This window comes from Peromyscus maniculatus, chromosome 7 (assembly GCF_049852395.1).
Source record: "Peromyscus maniculatus bairdii isolate BWxNUB_F1_BW_parent chromosome 7, HU_Pman_BW_mat_3.1, whole genome shotgun sequence".
In the NCBI taxonomy this organism is placed as follows: domain Eukaryota; kingdom Metazoa; phylum Chordata; class Mammalia; order Rodentia; family Cricetidae; genus Peromyscus; species Peromyscus maniculatus.
In genome coordinates this window covers 121073834-121094224 of record NC_134858.1, presented here as the reverse complement: position 1 = coordinate 121094224, position 20391 = coordinate 121073834, and the positions used below count along the sequence as shown (strand labels likewise).

Sequence of the window (20391 nt, the reverse complement as noted above, 5' to 3'; positions counted from 1 at the left end):
CAAAAATCCAAAGTAAGTCTGAGATACTGCCCCAGGCTGGGAAGAGCTTCAGAAGAGATAGCAGTTGAAGGTAATTTGATATCTTCAACATGATACCAAACAGAGACTGGACATCAGGTCAAAACCCGAGCCCTGTAGTTACAGTACTTAACTTGCTCTCTACCAGGAGGAAAATCCCTGAAAGTCCGACACACTCACTCAGAAGTTATCTTCCTTGCAAACTCATAGGAACATCAGCAAAGACCTAGTGAGTTTGGCAGGCTGGGGCTTGACAAGGCTATAGATCACATCTGAGGGCGTTGTGGTCTCCAGAACTAACAGGCCTGATTCCCTCTCCCCCACGGGCAGGTGACTGAGAGAGCCGGTTGCACAAGCTTAGGAAGGAGCATTCTCCAGCTCTGTGCTCCCTGTTCTAACTCTAGCTTGGAACACTGACCTCTTGGATGGTGCAATTCAGGGAGTAGTGTGCACCTCTGGTCTTTGGGCTACTCTGAGATGACCACAGAAGGCACTCCCTGCCTGCTGCTGAGTTCTTTAGTCACATGGATGAGTTCACTCAGCCCCTAGCCCATGACAGTGCATTTAAAGCTCAGGAAAATTTTTCCTTAACCTGGCTTACTCATCCTAAGACTAAAATTGCACCAGGTGGTTCCTCTGGGGCAAATTACTTGCAAAGTTAATGTCATGAACCTCCTATCTCATCCTGAGATGCAACAAATTCCTCTCCATCAGGTTCACAAAGGAGCCCTCATCCAAACTGACCCATCCCTCTCAAAATGCACTGTGCATTTGCAGAATTAAGAACTATTTGTGTCCTGACAGAATCTCCCTCAGCTAACCAGATTGAACAACTTCACTCAGAGAAGCTTCCTGACTCAGACTGATGGACCCTCACCTCTTTCTTCCAATTGGATTAAGTCCCAGCCTAGCTGCCTCCAACCAATCCAACAGGTCAGGATCCAGAGCCTTGTTGTGGAAGCTAGGGGCTCTATTACCCTTCTTTTCTTTCCTTGGAGAGAGGAGATACAGAGAGCAATCCAGTGTCTCTACTGACTAAATTCCAGATTGTGTGTGTGTGTGTGTGTGTGTGTGTGTGTGTGTGTGTGTGTGTGTGTGTGTGTGTGTACACGCACGTGCAGGAGCCTAAATAAGCCAGGGTGTCAGATCCCCTGAAGCTGGAGTTACAGGTAGTTGTGAGCTGTCCAATATGAGTGCTGGGAACTGAACTTCAGTCTTCTAGAGGAACAGCAAGTGCTCTTAACACAGAGCCATCTCTCCAGCCCCAGCCCTGATCCTCTTTAAAAATGAAAGCTGTGTTCGCTCTTTCAGGGTTGCAAAGTTCAAACAGCTCCTGAGGGCAGTAGTGGGATAGCAGGGCGATCCACACATTCTTGGCCGGGTTAGTTCTGTTTGTTAAGCACTATTATTACCAAGCACAGTTTTAAGCCCAGGAACATAAAGACGAATAAGAGAAAGACAGCTTCCTGTCTGATAGCTGACACTTCCAAGTGTGAATGAAACCTTAAAGAAGTCTGTCTCCAAGGTTCTCTTCCCAACCTAGCTGTATCGCACACACGTGTAAGCCCAGTACTTAGGAGGAGGCTGAGGTAGGAGAACTGTAGAAGTTTGAGGCTTAATGAATCCAGTCTAAGCTACAGTGTCTTAAAAAACCCAAAGGGGTGAGGGGAACAGAGCTCTTTTTCCAAGTCCCACACCCCTAGCTTCCATATCCACATATGTGAAGCTACCATGGCAACAGAAACCTCAGCCAGCTGCACTGTGTGCCTTCTCACCAAGTACTGCATCAAGTAAGGGACATACACTAATTGAATTCATCCTTCTAGGACCCTGCAAAGGGCATCCTCTCATAGTCTGAGCTCATAAATGAAGAAAACTGAGACATATGGATGAAGGAGTTCACACAACCAAGAAGTTGCAGATCCAGCCTCTAAATGCAAGAACCCACCTGGAACATCCAGCTGCTGAGTCATCCATCTCATGTCTCTCAAATGCTTTCCCAATGTGATGACTAGGGTCTGTTCTTCGAACACCAGCAGCATCTCCTATGCTTGTCTTAAGATGAGGCTTAATTCTAAATGACTGTAAGTTTTTAAGGAGATGTAAGGAGGTAGGTGAGCTGGAGAGATGGGTCAGTGTTTAAAATCACTTACCACTCTTGTAGAGCACCAGGGTTCAGTTCCCAGCATCCACATGGTGACTCACAGCATCTGTACCTCCAGTTTCAGGGGATGACACCTCTTCTGATAGCAGGCTTCTGTATATATACGTTGTACAGACATACACTCAGGCACACATAAAGTTAAATAAAATAAATATATTTTTTAAAAAGAGACCCAAGCCTTTAAAGGAGATAGCTCAGTCAATAAAGCACTTACCGTGCAAGCACAAAGACTCGAGTTCCATCCCCAGAACCCAGGCAAAACTAAATAAAAACCAGGCATGGTGGTGCCTGTGTGAAATTCCAATGCTGGAGAGGCAAAGACAAGCAGATCTCTGGGGCTCATTGCCAGCCAGCCCAACCTACTTGAAGGGTTTCAAGCCAATGAGAGACCCTGTCAAATGGAGGAGGAAGGGAAGGGAAAGGAAGGGAAGGAAAGGAAAGGGAAGAGAATGGGGGGGGGCGAACAAAGGAAAAAAAGATTAAGACAAGGCAAGGAAAACACCTAAGGAATCACAGCCAGGGTTGTCTTCAGGATTCTATACATGCATGCAAACATGCATACATACATACACACATACACAAACACATGGCAGGTATTGCTTTCTCACATAATATCCAGGTTGGTATGCCGAGCAGCCTCAGTTGTTGTGAAATATTTAACTATGTAAAGATGTGTTACACTTGTTTCTGCTGTGGAATATTACTTTAACTGTGTAAAGATGTGTTACATTTGTTTATGCTGCATTTGTTTAACAATGTAAGGATTGCATTTAATTATGTAAAGATAAGTTTCATCTGTTTCACCTTGCCTGTCTAAGGCACCTGATTGGTCTAATAAAAAGCTGAACAGCCAATAGCTAGGCAGGTGAGGGATAGGTGAGGCTGCTCGGCAGAGAGAATAAATAGGAGGAAAATCTAGAAATGAGGAAAGGGGAGAAGAGAGGAGAGAATAAGGGAGGTGCTGGGGCCAGAAGCCAGACACGGAGACAGCAGGAAAGTAAGATATATAGAAAGAAAAGGTAGAAAGGCCTGAGGCAAAATGTAGATAAAGAGAAACAAGTTAAGTTATAAGAACTAGCAAGAAACAAGCATAAGATAAGGCTAAAGTATTCATAACTAATATTGTCTCTGTGTCATGATTTGGGACCTAGTTAGTGGCCCAAAAGAAAAAGCCTGGTACACTCAATGCTAGCTCTTTCTCTGGGAAGCTCAACTGTGTCTGGAGAGCACCAGGATCTTGGGTTATGAGCATGCTTGTTTCATCCAAGCACCATTATCATTTAAGGTTTATCACTAGAATAACCACTCTGTACAATTTTATTCCATTCTTTCCACTCTGGGCACTCACAGGGAAGAGTAGATACAGAATTTAGGGTGCCCGCTAGCATTGTCCCTCTGTTTTACAACTCAACTCCGTTGTGGTATACGTCATCTTGGGAACCCCTTCCCTCTCCCTTGGGTGGGGCGTCTGCTCCCTTTCTAGAGGTACATCTACCTTAAAACTAGAAAAGCATTACTGGGCAGTACCTTCCACAGGCTGGGTGCCCCTGGCTATATACCTCTGTAACACTTGAAAAGGAACATATTTTAATCTCTCTCTCTCCCTCCCCCTCTCTCTCCTTCCCTCCTCCTCTGCACCATCACACAGTTCCATATGGAATACAGTATCATGGAGTGGCTTCAGGAACTTCAGAACCTGACTGAGGGAATGTTGAATTCCTGAAGATACATTTCACTGAGTTCAGCAAGACACATTTACCTAATTCACAGCCACGTAACAGTTCTCATTTGGCCTACTGTTGTGGTAATGGCCTCAATGAGTCCTCCATCCAACCTCTGGCTGAGTCACAGGGACAAGCCCAGAGCAGCATCCCCTTATGAACCTGCCCAACCCTGGCCAATATTGGAAGTATGTGGGTAGTTCCAGAAGATGAACACAACTCAAAGTGGGCAGAGCCAGAAACAGCCAGTCCATGAGGTTTTTTGTTTTTTTTTTCCCCCAATTAAAACATGGCTAATTGGAAGTACTCACGAGGTGAGTTTGAGGCCAGTCTGGTCTACATAGGAAGTTCCAGGACAATCAAGACTGCATAGTGAGAGCCTTCTAGAAAAATAAATAGCCAGTAAAGTGGCTCAGTGGGAAAAGGCTGCTACCACCAAATCTGACAGCCTGAGTTTAATCCCTAGGACCCATATGGTCGTAAGGGAAACCAATTATCCTCTGACTTCCATATGCAAACTTTGTCATGGGCATGTCCACATACAAATTAAATAACTGTTAAAAAAAGAAACAGTAAAAACCTAAACATAATACTAGACTCAGTTCTCACTATGCCTTATCAAAGAGTTTTTCTATCAGAAATAAACCAATAATCTCCAGATCATTACAACATAGATAATTATAAATATACCACACTACTTTAGTACACACACACACACACACACACACACACACACACACACAGTGGGTTGGGGTGTTGAGATGGGGTCTCATGTAATACAGGCTGTCTTCAAACTCACTGTAGAGCTGAGTCTGACCTTAAATTGGTGATCCTACTGTGTTCACTGCCCGAGCACTGGGGTTACGGGTATGCACCATCAAGCTTTGATATTTATATTTAACAGGAATCACAGAAATGGAATTTGTCAGAATTCTTAAATTTGTAAGGCCCATGAATATAATGGCTATATGAATCACAAGTACATCTATGGGTAAAGTCATATTTTGTGTACCTCAACAAATCAATGGCCTCTTATAAGATGTACCTTGCAAAATGACCTAAAAAATGACATAACAGGCAGGTATGGTAAAGATATTATATTACTTTTCTGGATTTGGAGACATTTGTGATCTTTTTAAATTTTTTTCAAGTTTGTAATTTGTGGCAATTTCTTTCCTTATTCTAAATAATTACTTTTTATACCAGATTTTAAAATTTGTAACGTTATATTCTTTTTCTTAAGCTAGTCAGGTTTTTTGTTTGTTGTCCGTTTTCTGGGTTTTCATGTCAGTTTTAACTTCTAGAAACTTATGTCCATCCTGCCTATGTTTCGTGTATTTTTTTCTTCTCTTGGTTTTTCAAAACAGGGTTTGTTTGTGTAGCCTTGGATGTCCTAGAACTAGCACTGTAGACCAGGATGGCCTCGGACCCAGAAATTCACCTTCCTCTGCCTCCTGAGTGCTGGGATTAAAGGTGTCTGCCACCACTGCCTGGCTCCATCTCTTTCTTTTAAAGGAAATTTATTCCACTTCTTTATTTGAGTGTGTGTGTGTGTGTGTGTGTGTGTGTGTGTGTGTGTGTGTGTGTGTAGGTGCAAGTAGACCATGGGGACGTAAAAGTGGGGAGTTGATTCTCTCCCTCCACCATGTGGGTCCTAGAGAGCCAACTCAGAGTGTCTGACTTGGCAACAAGCACCTTTACTCCCTGGGCTGTCTTGCCAGCCCTTATGTATTTCTTATTTTAATGGAATGTATCTCCCAGTATGTTCCTATGAAAAGGTGTGTGAGAGAGACTCCCTCCCTGTCCTTTTTCTGTCTTACCACTTCTGGAAGTTTTGCTGGGCCTATAATTTTAAGAAGTTAACTTCCTTCAGGTTTTTTGAAGTGCTGTCTTCCAGCTTCCAGAGTTGCTGTCAAAAAATAAATCCAAGCCATCTTCATGACTGTTCTTTTTGTTAAGGCCCATTTCTTGCCTCTGGAAGCTATAGAATCTATTTGTCAGAGGTTTCTGAAATCTCACCACAATGATGAGAGTCCATGACATTTGTTGTTCAGGACACCCCATCAGATGTCAAATATGGAGACTCATGTCATTTTTACCTGGGTGGGATTGAATGATGTCAGTGACCTCTTGTTTTATCTGCCTTTTCCAGAGAACCTACTGAAGTTTATAACTTGCAGCTCGATATTCTTCCCTTGGGGTCTTGTGTGTGCTCAGCAGGCCCTTTACCAGACTCTCTGCTTTTTTTTTTAAAGTATCTACTACTGTTGATTTTTTTCCCAAATTTGTTTTTGTTTTTCGAGATAGCGTTTTTCTGTGTATCGCTGGCTGTCCTGGAACTCACTCTGTATACTAGGCTGGCCTCTAACTCAGAGATCTACCTGTATCTGCCCCTCCAGTGCCTATATCTCTCTAAGGAACTTAAATTAAGACAAATATTTTTGTCTGGCTTTGCTTTCATCTTCTCCTGGACAGTCTTTTCCCACCATGTTACTTTTTCTTGTTTGGTAAGTCAGTTTTCAAAGTTTCCCTTAGAAGTGAGAGCTGCATTGTGGGCTATTACTTCTAACTAGACTTACAAGCTAGGAACTATTGGTGAAATTATTAAGGCCACTCCACGTAGTTAAAAGGAAGATTTATTTAGTGGGTAACTTACAAATGAAGGGATAGGTAGGTCGCGGGGGTCTGGAAAGGTGTATCGCAGTCCAGCGGTGTTCTCTGGAGCTCTGCTCAGTCCACCTCCACTGTCCAGGGTTTGGGAACAGAGAGAGTGCTGGCCCATCCAGATCTCGGGTCTCCAGGCCCCTCCCTTGGCCCTGCCTTGTATGCGTGACAGTTGTCGAAGCCTCAATGGGGGTTGGAACTTCCAGATCAAAGGTGGAATGGCTACCCACTACAAGGAACCTCATGGAAGGAGCTGGCCAGTCCATTGAGGGGTCAGTAGGCATCTTTGGACTGCTCAGATTCCTGGAAGACCCTTTCACCTCAGCAGGGAGGATGAGCAGTTGGCAGGCCATGGACTCTCAGTATTCTGGATGCATACATTTTCTGAATCTATCTTTAGAATGCTTCCCAGGCCCTCAGCTATGCCAGCAGCTCTGAGCACAGATCTCTAGGATTCTGTATTTCCAGAAGCAGTTGCTCAGACAGGAAGACAGGAAGTGGCTCCTAGAGCTAACTATAGGACTTCCCTGCAGCCCTCTCCCAGCCTTCCTTGTTTTAGCAGCTCTAGCTAAAAACACCTCCTCACCCCCAGTTTTGGAATTGGAGCTGCCATTTCCTGAGTGCTATGGATTCTTTTCTTTTGAGGCTTTCACAGTGTAAATCCTGTTAACAACCTCCGCCTTGCCAGACCAAGGTTCCACTTTCTCTAGGCTCCGTAGGCGTTTATAGCCTGTTCTCTTTCCAGCCACGGCATCGGTTTTGCTGCTGTCTTTTCTCCTCCACATCTGTGTAAACTTCGGTGCTTTTAGCCTTTGTAAAAGAGTTTCAAGAGAAGTCAAAATGAGGTGGCATAGTTGAATGAAAAAGAAATAAAAAAGGAAAGGAAAGGACATGACTGCTCCTAGTACTGTGGAGGAGAAAGTTTATTGCAGATAAATGGGGAGCTTAGGTAGAAGCGGATATATCTGGGCAAGTCGAGTGGACATGACCAGGCTGAGCCAGGCCATGTGAAAGAGGGGGAGGGGAACAGAGAAGAGAGGGGGACCAGGTGCAGCAGCCAGGTCAAAGGTCCAAAAAGGGTGGGTAACCATAATGTCTGGATTATATAGGGAAGAGCCTCTGGGGAAAGGGATGCCCAGCCCTTGGGCTGGAGAGTTCTGGGTAGAGTGTGGGGTATACTGAGATCCACACCCTGTAACAGGTAAAAACTGAGGGATGCTAAGAGAACCTAGCAGCCAGGTCTGCTTTGGTATGTTAAATAAGCACCTCAGCCTAAGTTAGTTAGTTAGTTAGTCCAGGTTTGAAACAGAACAATAGTCTGTTCTATCACTTTGTTTCTTTTGTTGTTATTTGAGACAGAGTCTCTCTATATATAGTCCAGACTAGCCTCAAACCTGTGATCCTCCTTTATCAGTCTCAGCATGAGTCAGCCAGACACAGGGTCTATTTTAAATTTTTTTTTAATTATACATATATTTATTTATTTTGTAAGGCACACATGTCACGGTACACATAAGGAGATCAGAGGACAGCTTGCAGGGATCAGTTCTCTCTCTCCATCATGTGGGGCTGGGGATCAAACTCTTATCATCAGGCCTGGTGCCAAGTGCCTTGACCTGCTAAACTGTCTTGCTGGCCCCACAGGATTTATTTTAGAACTCACCCCTCAGTCTGCCATTTCTCTCATGCAGCAAGCAGATTTAGCTGCCTGAATTTCTCTGACTCCTCCCATTCAGCCATGTGAAGAAGACAGAGCTCTTATCTGGTTAGTACTCCTCCCCCCCCCCCCCCAAGAACCAAAATGTCATCCCGGGACGTCTTGACCAGTGGTACAGTCTGGTCACCAAAGGTCTCTTTGCTTTCCTCATCTCATCTTTGCTGCTGTTGTCTGGACCATCGTTACTCTTCACATCTGGGAATGACTCATTTTCAGAAAGTCAGTATCAACTGTTCCAACCATGAAGTCAGTTAACCAAATGTTGGAGAATCGAGTTGTAAATAAAATAATTTGTTCCTTAGGCTTAACTTGTCAAGTAGCATTTTTTGATGGTTCTTTCCCGGAGTTTATGGGCCCTTGTGTAGGCGGAGCTGTGATGAGGTCCTGCCTCAGCTGCTCTCGCTCAGAGGTGGAGAGCACTTGCTTTATTCTTCAGTGGAAACGGAGAAGCGGGGAAGGTAGATGAAGCTCCAGAGACTTCTCATCGCTGCGGATGACCCGCCGAGGTGGGGGAGGTATGACAGGCTCAGCTTCTCCAGGAACTAAAGAGAAGTTGGGTGACACTTTGATGCTGAGGCATGGGCTTCTTTTCCTGTCCTAGGTTCCTTGAGAGGTCTGAGCGACCTTGGCCCATGGGCACAATGGACCCATAGGGCCATGGAGTACTTTGGGCTGTGTAGTGGGTAGCCATTCCAGCTTGGATCTGGAAGTTCCAACCCCCATTGAGACTCTGGCAACTGTCACGCCTATGAGGCGGGGCCAGGGGAGGCGCCTGGAGACCCGAGAGCGGGATGGGCAAGCTCTCCAGAGCGCCCAAGGCGTGACAGTTGCCAGAGTCTCAATGGGGGTTGGAACTTCCAGATCCAAGCTGGAATGGCTACCCACTACAGGCTGAATCCTGGCCTGCCAGCCAAGAGCTCCTAAGCCATCTACTATCACTCTCTGTGATCCAGGTCATGGGATGGCCTAGGTTCAACCCCTTTGGGGAGGGGTCTAACGACCTTTTCATAGGAGTCGTCTAAGACTACTGAAAAGCATAGATATTTACATTCCGATTCATAACAGTATCAAAATTAGTTATAAAGTAGCAGCAAAAATAATTTTATGGTTGGGTCACTACAACATGAAGAACTGTATTAAAGGGTCACAGCATTAGGACGGTTGAAAACCACTGGCCTAGAGGACAGGAGACCCCACAGGATCTCTGAAACCAGAGGTAGGTGGCCAGCTGCATCTGAGAAGGGACTGGATGCCAGCAACACTGTAGGAAAGACCAACTTCTGATTTGAATTCTTCACACTCACTCACAGCTCAACAGCACTGTGCACGCTGCTCAATTAAAGGGGCCTTGTGGATCTGCTTGGGTTTCTTCTCTTGGGTCTTTGCAGCCTCATGCACTCACCCAAATTAGTCTTCACCCACCCATTCAACGTAGGGTCTCTGGAGTATTTCAGTACAAGCAACCTTGGCCAGCATCTATGAGACCCCAGCTTCAATAAAGAACAACATATCAACTGGGTAGAACCCACCCTGAGTCACTGCATCTGTCCTAAGTCGAGCTGCAGAGAAAGCTGAAAGGCTGGGGATCAGTGACCCACAGGAAGATTCACCTTCTAAACAGGCACACCGGGACAGCGAAGTGAGGAGGAGCTGGTTGTCACCAAGGTACTTTGGACTTTGAGAAAGGAACTGAAGCCGAGGAGGCGGGGACAAATTCGCCTCAAGGCTACCGGGCGTGGGAGGGTAGTACCTGAGCAGAAGCAGGAAGAGGAGGAGGCCAGAGAGGAAGCCTGGGTCACCCTCGCTCCTGCTGAGCGGGCGGGGCGGGGTCCTGCGTGCAGGTGAGCGGCGGGGCAGGGCGGGGCGCAGCTGCGTTTCGGTGCCCTGACGCCGCTGAGGCCTCTAGCAGACACAGGCCACAGTCGTGCCCTACAGAGGCCGAGGCGCCCCTAGAGTCATGGCCCGCTCGGCCTGCGGGTTCTCAGTCGCACTGCTGGGCGCCCTGCTGCTGGGTACAGCGCGCCTGCTGCACAGGACAGGTAAGAGCAAGCTATGGCCAGGGAGGCGCCTGGACGTGGCGCGTGCGATCCAGTCCCCGTAGTACGGTCGGAGAGTTTTGGCGGCGCGAGGGTCCTGGCACGACTGGCTCTGAGCGCAGGCCGCCGCACGTGGGAGAGTACTGTACCTGGGTGAGCTCCGCGCGGGCCCAGGATCGAATACGCGCGCGGAACAAGCCTTAGGAGGATGCACTCAAGGTGGCGGCGCATTGTGTCCTGGGGAGTTTACTGAGACTCTTGGAGACTCCTGATTAAGGCATGGGAGAGCTTTCCTCTCCAGACCCATCCTCCACCTGGGCTAGAGAAGTGCTAAAAGACCATGGGTTGAGGTCCCACTGAGGTACCTCTTTACCTGTCCGCGCGCCTCATGTTCCTGAGGACCAGGAGCATTAACTCGAAAGGAAAATTCTAAGTGGACAATCACGGGCGGAGTGGACAGCAGCGGGCGTCTAGGTGTGGAGCCCCACTGGTGCCCCGCCCCTTCCTTGGTGGAAGGCTGGACAGTTGTTCCATTGAGCCTGTGGGTTTCAAGTAGTTTGTGTTGGGAGCCGAGGCTGCCCTGACCCAGAGATCTGCTCCAGGAACTTGATGTGAGGCTCTTTCTCAGACTCATACAAGTTTTTTTGTTTAAAAAAAAAAAATAGTGCTGTCCAAATCGTGATTGAGGTCTGTGATATCTTTTCCAATGCCCAGGGGGTATTTGTGTTTGACAGGTATATAAATTAGCATAAATTAAATAATAAAAATGAAATGGTGGGGTGAACTTGGGCGTAAACCTCAGGAAAACTTCCTGGTTTCTTTTTCCAACATTAGGTAATATATTACTGCATGGTAGATAGAAAAATGTAAGACCACATTTAAAATTACACACACAGTGGTATATATTTTTGTTATTGCTAAAGTTTGGTTTGTGTTTTTTCTGAGGCCCAAGCTGGCCTTGAACACACTGAGTTTCATGCCTCCACCTCGAGAGTGCTACAGTTCATTTTACAGATGTGGGCAGCCAGTGTACTTGCTTAGGACTATATTTTCAATCAGTTTAAAGGGCAGAGTATCTAGTCCAGTGTGTGGAGTGCCTGCCTAGCATGTACAGAGCCTTGGGTTCAATTCCCAGTGCTTCATAAACTGAGCATGGTGGCTCATACTTGTGATCCAAGCATTCTGGAGGTGGAGGTGGAGGCAGGAGAATCAGGAATTCAAGGTCATCCTCAGCTACATAGTGGGTTCTTGGCAGGCCTGGGCTGTATGAAATATTGTCTTAAAAATACATTTTAAGAATTAAAAAAAAATAGGGAGGGAAGATATGTATGCATGAGAGAGGGGTGGTGTGGTGTGTGCCAGCACTGTTGGAGGCAGATGACACTCTACAGGTTGTTTTGAGATGTTTCTGACTTTCTAAGATAACAGTCAAAAACTTCTCTAGTAAGAATGTGGTATAAGTCCAGTCATCACTGAATACAAGATCTGCAGTTTGCTTTGAACTGGTTGCTGTCTATCTACACCACGAGTTTATTCTTAGACCCATAGCCTGGGAACATGGATTTTTGAGGTGGTTACATGAACTTTTATAGTCACAGAACAAAAGAAACTTATAAATCAAGGCATTTTCTAAACACTTTGGTGGGGACATCAGTAGGTGGGTTACTTCAAGTGGTGAAGTCCCTGGGCTAGTCTCAGATGCTGTCTGATGACATTCTTGGCTGTGGGGGTCACAGAAGCTAAGGATTTCCTAAGTTAAGGTAATACCTTACAGTAAGAAAAATGTTAGATCATATACAGAGGTGGGTGGTAAATGCCTATTTAGGGGACTATAGATTGTCCAAAATAATTTTAACTCTCAATCTGCAACATTCCAACTCTCCATAGTTAGGAAGTTCAAATGAGCCTGCCAGTCTGCAGGATCTTCAGCATAGAAGTAGGTCTAAAAAGCACCTCACTTCACATGTCACATGTCTCACTCACCCAGACCGGAGGAGGCTGTCATTTAGTTCCAGAAACTCCACTCAAGTCCTTCCTTCCAGGAAGGTCTGGGCTAGCTGAGTTGTATAAATACCAGGAATTTTACCAATTCACTTTCTTCTTCTGTGACCTCAGGAGCAGGGCCCCATGAGGTCACGTAACAGGTTGACTCAGCAGTGCCCGGTTTTCCTGAAGTCAGGCTCTGTCTCAACTGGTGGAGGCCTCTAAGGACCTGGCACACCTCAACAAATAGTGGGAGTAAACTCAGTGTCACTGTAGAGATGGAGAGTAAAGGAAAGCTTGAGATTGGAGGAGGCATACTTGGTATTCCACCAGCTCCTTCCTGGCCAGAAGGGAAGCGCTGGTTGGATTAGAATGAAAACCTTTGAAAACACCATGCTGCTTGCTTCCAACCAGATACCAGGGTCCATGTCAGTGACCCCATTGTCTTGCTGCCATTGTTCTTCCAAAACTGGAAATGACACAGATTCAATTGAGGTCTCTGGCTGTTGTCTGGAGGTGTTACTAGTAGGAGGTGGAGTTCCACGGCCCTCCCCCACAGCCCACAAATTGCCCTGGGGTGAGTCACAGGAGACATTCAGGATTTCATGCCATCCACAGGCTCTGCTCAGAGTTCACCTTTGCTCACAGATAATGTTTTGTTCCACTTGGATATATATTGCAAATTTTTCTAGAATAATTATAATACTTTAAACATTTTTTAGAGCTGGGGAATGTAGCTCAATTGGCAGAGCTCTTGCCTGGCATGTACAAAGCCCTGTTTTGTTTTTGTTTGTTTGGTTTTGGTTTTTTGAGACAAGGTTTCTTTGTGTAGCTTTGGCTGTCCTAGAATTAGCTCACAGAGATCTGTCTGCCTCTGCCTCCTGAGGGCTGGAATTAAAAGTGTGTATGTGCCACCACCATCCTGCTCATCAAAGCCCTGGGTTTAATCCTCAGCACTGAATAAACAGGCATGGTGTTGCACAAATATAATCCCAGCACTTGGGAGATGGAGGTAGGAGCATCAGAGTTTCGAGGTCATCCTACATGACAAGTCCCAGGTTATACTGGGCTACATGAATGAATGGGCACACCACAATTTCATTCGGATAGTTCTATTTAGTGGACAGGCATTAAGAATTAAATAGCACAGGGCAAGAAAAATGGGTCTGTGGGCTAATAAGGCATTTGTCACCAAACCTAACAGCTTGAGTTCAATACCCAGAACCCACATAGTAGTAAAAAAGCTACTCCCCAAGTTGTCAAGTTGCCCTCTGACTTACACACACACACACACACACACACACACACACACACACACACACACACACCCTCGCTTATGGCACAAACCTCAACTCATTTCTACCCAGCAGTGCTAATGGGGATGGGAAGGAAGGGTGAGGTCACTGTGTGAGGTAGTGGAGAGTACCTAGACTCCTGATGGGGGGACTTGTGGCTAAGGCCTTCAGCTTTGTTAATTAAGAAAAGTTCACACCCTTTAATTGTAACTCCAACTATAAAAATTCTCTCCCAATCAAATTATTTCAAGCCACTTACCACAACCTTGTAATTAGCCCATCACCTTCTTCTGAGAGACTGAAAACACTAGACAACCTGACAAGAAGAACCCAGCCCCAGCTCATCCCTTCACAACCTTTTGTTTGTATTTGGTAGTTTTTTGGTTTTGTTTTTAAATAAGGTTTAATTATCAGCATTGCTCTGCGGTCCTACGATCGTTAAGCAGATCCCTTGTTTGTAGTTTTTACAATTTCTGGCTACTGCTACTCCTTCAAGCTGCCAAAGCATATGAAACATTTTCTGTGAAAGCTACTATTTTGTGTTTGGTATCCTACTTAACATCAATAATCCCTTCCTGAAAGCCAATCACCGTGATGTCCTAAGTCTCATTATTTCATGGTGGGGACAATTATTAACCTTTTGCTTGGCCATGCAGTACCCCCAGCAGGTTCAGAATGCGTAGTGAAACACAGATAGATACACACATGTAATTATCAACCAATGTTATTAAATGTGAAGTCCATATAGCATTGACTGGAGACTGCCAGGCCATATATGTAATTTATCACACATGGTCTCTTGGCACAGGGTAACCCACTTTACCTCCCTCTGTGGACACTCCAGGGTCTCTACTGGCACTTGATCTCTTCAGTTCCTGGCACATGGAACACAAGCAGAGACTCTCAGTACATCTTTTTAAGTGTTGTTTGGAGCTATAAACATATGTTTCCAAAATAGACGTTGGTCAGAGTAACTTTGATGGAGGAAATAGAAGTCATAATCTTTGAACAATTAAAAATTAGGCTCTTTTTGTCCTGAGAAAATGTAGACAGGGGAGGCATGAATGGGCCTTCATATTCCCAAGCAAAGAGGTAGGCACAGAGAGCTGAAGTAACTTGCCTGAGATAACCCAGCTGGGTTACAGGGACACTGAGGTGATACTCGGGACTTTTGGTCAGCCTTGAGGTATTGTCTGCATCCTAGAAACTGCCCTTGATTTAAAAACAGCAAAAAAAGACCCACATAGGACTTAGTACTGTGTTTGCATTTATTCTAGGAATGTGCTCTCTCTCTCTCTCTCTCCCCCCCCTCTCATTAAGAATTCTTTTATTTTTATTTTAATTTATCTTTTTTAGTTTTTGAGACAGGGTCTCTGTACATAGTCCTTGCTGTCCTAGAACTTACCATTGGACCAGGCTGGCCTCAAACTCACAGAGATCCATCTGCTTCTGCCTCCTGAATGCTAAGATTAAAGGTGTATGCTATTATCTCCCAATTACAGGATTACAGGTGTGCACTGCCATGCTTAGCTGAGGTGACTGATTTGTGAGTCACCCTTGTCTTACCTTTCCCAGCAGAACGTCTCTAAATCCCACCAGGTTTCCTAAGCATGTCAGAAAAGCCCTGGAAGCAGGAACATTTCTAGGTGATTTTCTTGAAACACAATTTATTCCATTGCTTTAAGAACCATGGTGATCTGTGTTGCTATTAGTACTTCAGAAACACTAGATTGAAGGGCTAAGCCAAAACAGAAGCCACCGTGATGGAAATATGCAACTTCCCCATCTCTCCTAGTGCACAGGCTTCTAGCCACCTGCCAGTGGGTGAGCTTGTATGTATTGTGTTATTGGAGGTGGTTTTTTGAGACTGGATCTCACTATGTATTCCTGGCTGACCTGGAACTCCTATGTAGCCCAAGCTGGCACCAAACTTGCAGTGACCTTTCTGATTCTGCCTCTGAGTACTAGGATTACAAATGTGTGACACTATACCTAGTTGTGTCTGGGGGTGTGTGTGTGTGTTGGGGGTGTTCTTTTTTTGTTGTTCATATTCAAGGATTTAGAAACAGGGTTGGTTCAACAACCAGCCATGTGAGCAGTAGCCAGCTCCTGAGATCACAGTGCAGATGAAGTTGCTACTGTCACTCAGAAGGTAGAGGCAGGAGAGTCTGAGTGCAAGACCCTGTCTCAAACAAATCAAAGCAAAAATTTCTATTGCATAGCTGTCCCCATATGGAGTGCAAGGTATGTCACTCATGTTTGTGCTAACTTGGTAAAGTTAACTTACATGCCATTGTATAAATATATAGTGTGAGTAGCCTAGAAGATGAATGTAGTGGTAAACAAAGAGGCAAGAACTTGTGTGTTTATCATACATCTGTTGTTACTTTAGAGTGTTCATTTTCCTGTACAGCAGTACTCCATGTTATACCATCAGTTACCCCTGTTATCATGCAGCTTGACTTCATCAAGAACCAGGTCTACCAGTGGCTCTGTACCTTCTAGGTCTGTGTTGATACTTTCAATGACATTTGCGCCACATTGTGAAATGGCCAATGTCACATTTTCCAGATGTATCCTACTAAGTGACATGTGACCACAGTGCAAAACAGGGGGTAGAAGAGCTCAATCTCACTGTAGCAGGGAAAGCATGGCAAAGGGCAGGGAAATACGGTGGCAGGAACAGGAAGCTGGCTGGTCACATTTTCATCCACACATAGGAAGCAGAGAGACAGAGAACAGGGAGTGTGTCCAGGATATAAATCCTCAAAGCCCGCCCCCAAGTGATGCATTTCCTCCAGCAAGGCTCTACTTCCTAAAGGTTCCATAAGCTTCCCAAACAGCACCTTTAACTGTGGACCGTAACGTCACATTCACCCCATCCCCTGGCTGTTTGCTTTCTGATCGCTTCTCTTGTTACACTAACACCAGTGGACTGGTGTCCCTGTGTGTTAACCTCTTCTCATTCTCCTAACAAGTGTCTAAAAAGAGTGTTTGAGCTTGGTCTTCATTCCCTGGCTTCTTCTGTGTGCCTTGTCCTTCATGAGCACACTTTGTGTGTTCTTCATGTCTCTGGACCATTTCAGAATATCACTGTGTATTAGGAGGCTGTGCTCAGGCCTGGGGCTCTAGCAGCTTAGAATTTCCATCCATGCACAGTTAGTTTTGAGCTAAGTCTGATGGTTCAGGTAAAGCACATCCTGAACGCTGAAACTCTCAATACCAAATATGCATCCTAGCTCACATATTTCTTTCTTTGTGAATGGGGGTATGTATGTTTCTGCAGGCATAGTTTGCATTTGTGCACATGTGTGTAGAGACCAGAGGTCAACCTTAGGTGTCATTCCTTAGGAGTCATCTGCCATGTTTTTGAGACAGGGTCTCTTACTGACCTGGAACTCACCAAGTAGGCAAGTTTGGCTGGCCAGCAAGTCCCAGGGATCAATACCCGTCTCTGCTCCCCAGTGTTGGCACCATGCTTGGCTTTTTTCTTTTTCTCTTTCTTTCTTTTCTTTATGTGAGTTCTGGGGAATCAAACTCGGGTCCTCATGCATGCAAGGCAAGCATTTTACTTTCTGAGCTACTTCACCAGACAAGGATATTTATTTTTTGCTCACAGAAAATACAAAACAGGCTTTCCTCTAGGCAAGATAAGGGGACCCAGGCCTCTTCCACTTTCTGGCTCACCCATCTTCAGCATATGGTTTCTGTGTTCATCCTTTTCAAGCATCAGAAAGGATCTATCCACTGCCTACCCATCTGCCACATCATAAAACCCTGGGGCTGTGAGAGTGTGTCTCTGGTTCTCGGAACCATGTGCTCTTATTGGGAGCTGTTAACAGGGTAGGATAGGTCTAGGCATGAGCTGCATTCATCTGAACAGGACGATTTACTCATCTCGAGGTGCAAATATCAGCCTATTGCAACTCTGAAAACATGTAGCTCCAGAATAGCTTATACACACTTGTCCCCAAGCCACCATGGTATGCACCTTCCAGGAGATGAAACCCCTGTAGAAGTAATCATCTTATTAAATAAGAAACACAGAGCCAATGCAAAGATGAAAGCCCAAGAGGTCAGAGCTAAGGGCCTTACCCTTCACTGCTGCAGCTATCCTCTTCAGCAAGAGAGCTACTTCCTGTGTGTTTGTCTTTATATAGACTTTCTGTTCTGCCTTCTCATTGGTTGTAAACCCAACCACATGACCACCTCATCACTGCCTGTCTGTACAGACCTCCAGGTCTTCTATAGTTGGTATTGAGATTAAAGGTGTGTGTCTCCATGCTGGCTGTATCCTTAAACACACAGAGATCCGCCTAGCTCTGCCTCCCAAGATCTAGGATTAAAGGTGTGTACCGCTACCGCCTAGTTTTTGCGATGGCTTGCTATTAGCTCTGACCCCCCAGGCAACTTTATTTATTAACATACAAATAAAATCACATTTCAGTACAAATAAAATATCACCATATTTCCCTTTTTCTATTTTAATAAAAAGAAAAAGGGGAAAAAGGTTATAACTAACATAAGAGAAACTATATACAAAAGTACAATAACTATATCCGATATATACAAGTAATAAATACCTAAACAATGTCTAGTCCATTTGTATTTGACAAATTCAGAGAAAATAATTCCATTATCTATACTATTTTGGTAAGTCCAAAATGTACCTAATTCACTTTCTGTCCTAACTAACCTTCAACTATAACTAACTAATCTTCAACTCCCTCAGAGATCCAAGAAGGAAAATAATATTACCTAATAAAAAATAAAAACAGGAAGTGCATGCAAGCAGCTTCCAAAAATAATGTGAGTTGACAGAAACAGCCAGCTGCCTGGACAGTCACCTGAGGTTTCTCCACAGTGTTGGGGCATCATCTTCAACCTATAGGCTTAGCGTATCTGACAGACTCATTTGTGAAGTAGGATGTAAACAAGGTCAATAGTTCGATCTCACATTGGGTGAGAGCAGTCCATGTACCAGAAACACCTGAATTCCACTAGTGTCATGTCATGATTCAGAATTTTAAATTCTGGAAATTGTTGATGGTTTTTTAATTCAGCTGTCCATTCTTCTTGGCTATGTGTGTGTGTGGCTTCATCTCAGCATCCTGTTCTTCTCCATATCCTTCTACTAAATGCCAGTCTACTATTGAGAGGCGTGAGCTTAGTTATGCTTCAAAAATAACTGTTTCAGCTGTTATTCCACTGCACATCAGAAGCCATTGGCCCACTGCCTGTTCAGCTGACTTCAAAGAAAAGGGCACTGTACCTTTTCTGGATTGCAAAGGCCACTTCAGGGATGGTGCCATACTGTCCTAGCCTCAGAAGATGCCTTTTGATAAAGCTATAACCACACTTGTCTTGGCAAGAATCAGTAGTCCTTTGTTTCATGTCCTGTCTGTTCTGTTTGTCAGCAGTTGATTCGAGGATACTTTGTTGTCCAGTGGCTAACTTTTGCCACAATGAAAGTTAACTCCATATGCAGTTTCTTCAATGCCCATATTTTCTCTGAAGTAGATTGGTACTGCCAGGAGCCAACATGTCTTATAGTCATAACAAAAAGAAAAATTTTCTAAGTTATTAAAACATTTTAAATGCCATATTCTGTAGATCTCTGAAGGGTTTGAAGATGACCTGTCTATCTAAAATATATCTACTCAATCTTGAAAACATACCTAATATGACTACAAGTTCTATTATGTCTAACTACTAACTTTCATTTCTTTATATCCTAATAGTTGGTAATAATAACATTCAAGGATCAGAAAATTACATTGTTAAATGAATGGTACAAGTACAATTAGAAATATACATATAGCATTTTCTAACAATATCCATTTCAATATATATAATTTGTATATAATATAAAACAATCCAATCCAATGTAAAGTATTTAAAACTAGTAATTGTCTTTTTCTTTTTCTTTTCTTTCTTTCTTTTTTTTTTAAAAACAAGAATCTTAAATCTAATCTCCTTTGCTTAGCCCTTTTCCTAACCCTTGACAACAACTTGTAACCAACCCCCCTAAACAATGAAAATTATCCCAGACCCAAAACCCATTAAAAGACAAAAAAAAAAAAAAAAAAAAAAAAAAAAAAAAAAAAAAAAAAAAAAAAAAAAAACACTCTCCCCACACCACCTCTTTGGGAATGTGGGCGTTGGTTAACTGTCAAATTCTAGGAAAGGTAACTATATCCTTCATTATCTAGTCTGTGTATAATGCCAAAGTTCAGGGTTTATCTCAAGTCCTTATTCAAGTAGTCTTTGAAACTGGGTCATCTCAGCTAGCCCTCTCAAAACTGCTGTGAGCACTTTGTAGCTCAAAGCTGATCTGTAGATGATGTTTGTCAGCTTAGTGATATTATTATTGTCCACGTGGAATAATTGTTGTTGTGGGCCCCCATCTTCTTCCTGGAGACTTCAGTTGATGTTATGCCTGGCTGTGATTTCCTGCAGAAAACTGATAAGAGACTCGAACACAAAGACATATATATGCAGCTAATTGAAGCCTTTTTTCTAGAATTAGTTAGTACTCTATATGACCATTCATATCTTAACAAAGTTTAAAATGTATATCTATCTATATATATTAATCTTGTAAATTTTGATATAAAATTCATACTTTAAGAAAAGTTTAAAGAATCAGAATAGAATCAAAGAGTTGAGATTAGTAATAGAATAGTCCCTTAATTTGTTTTTCTCCTGTCGCATAGCAGAAGATGGCTCTTTTCTTCTGGCATGATACAGGGAGTTTGCATTTTCCTTTTAACAACATGCTTGAGTTTAAAGA

The 20391-nt window shown here is 44.1% G+C and overlaps 1 protein-coding gene across 3 annotated transcripts in view; it reads left to right on the top strand.

The window, feature by feature from the left end:
- The first annotated feature begins 9998 nt into the window (after positions 1-9998).
- Cdcp1 (CUB domain containing protein 1) overlaps positions 9999-20391 on the top strand; it is a 45554-nt gene continuing 35161 nt past the window's right edge. The window contains exon 1 of one of the 3 annotated variants that reach the window (XM_076577443.1): positions 9999-10125. Coding sequence is in view for 2 of the 3 variants with exons in the window: in XM_042281932.2 (XP_042137866.1) it covers positions 10242-10323 (82 nt within the window). In the remaining variant the exon portion in view is untranslated. Of the gene's footprint in view, positions 10324-20391 lie in introns of all 3 variants that reach the window. The other 2 variants (XM_042281932.2, XM_076577444.1) reach the window with 2 other exon arrangements.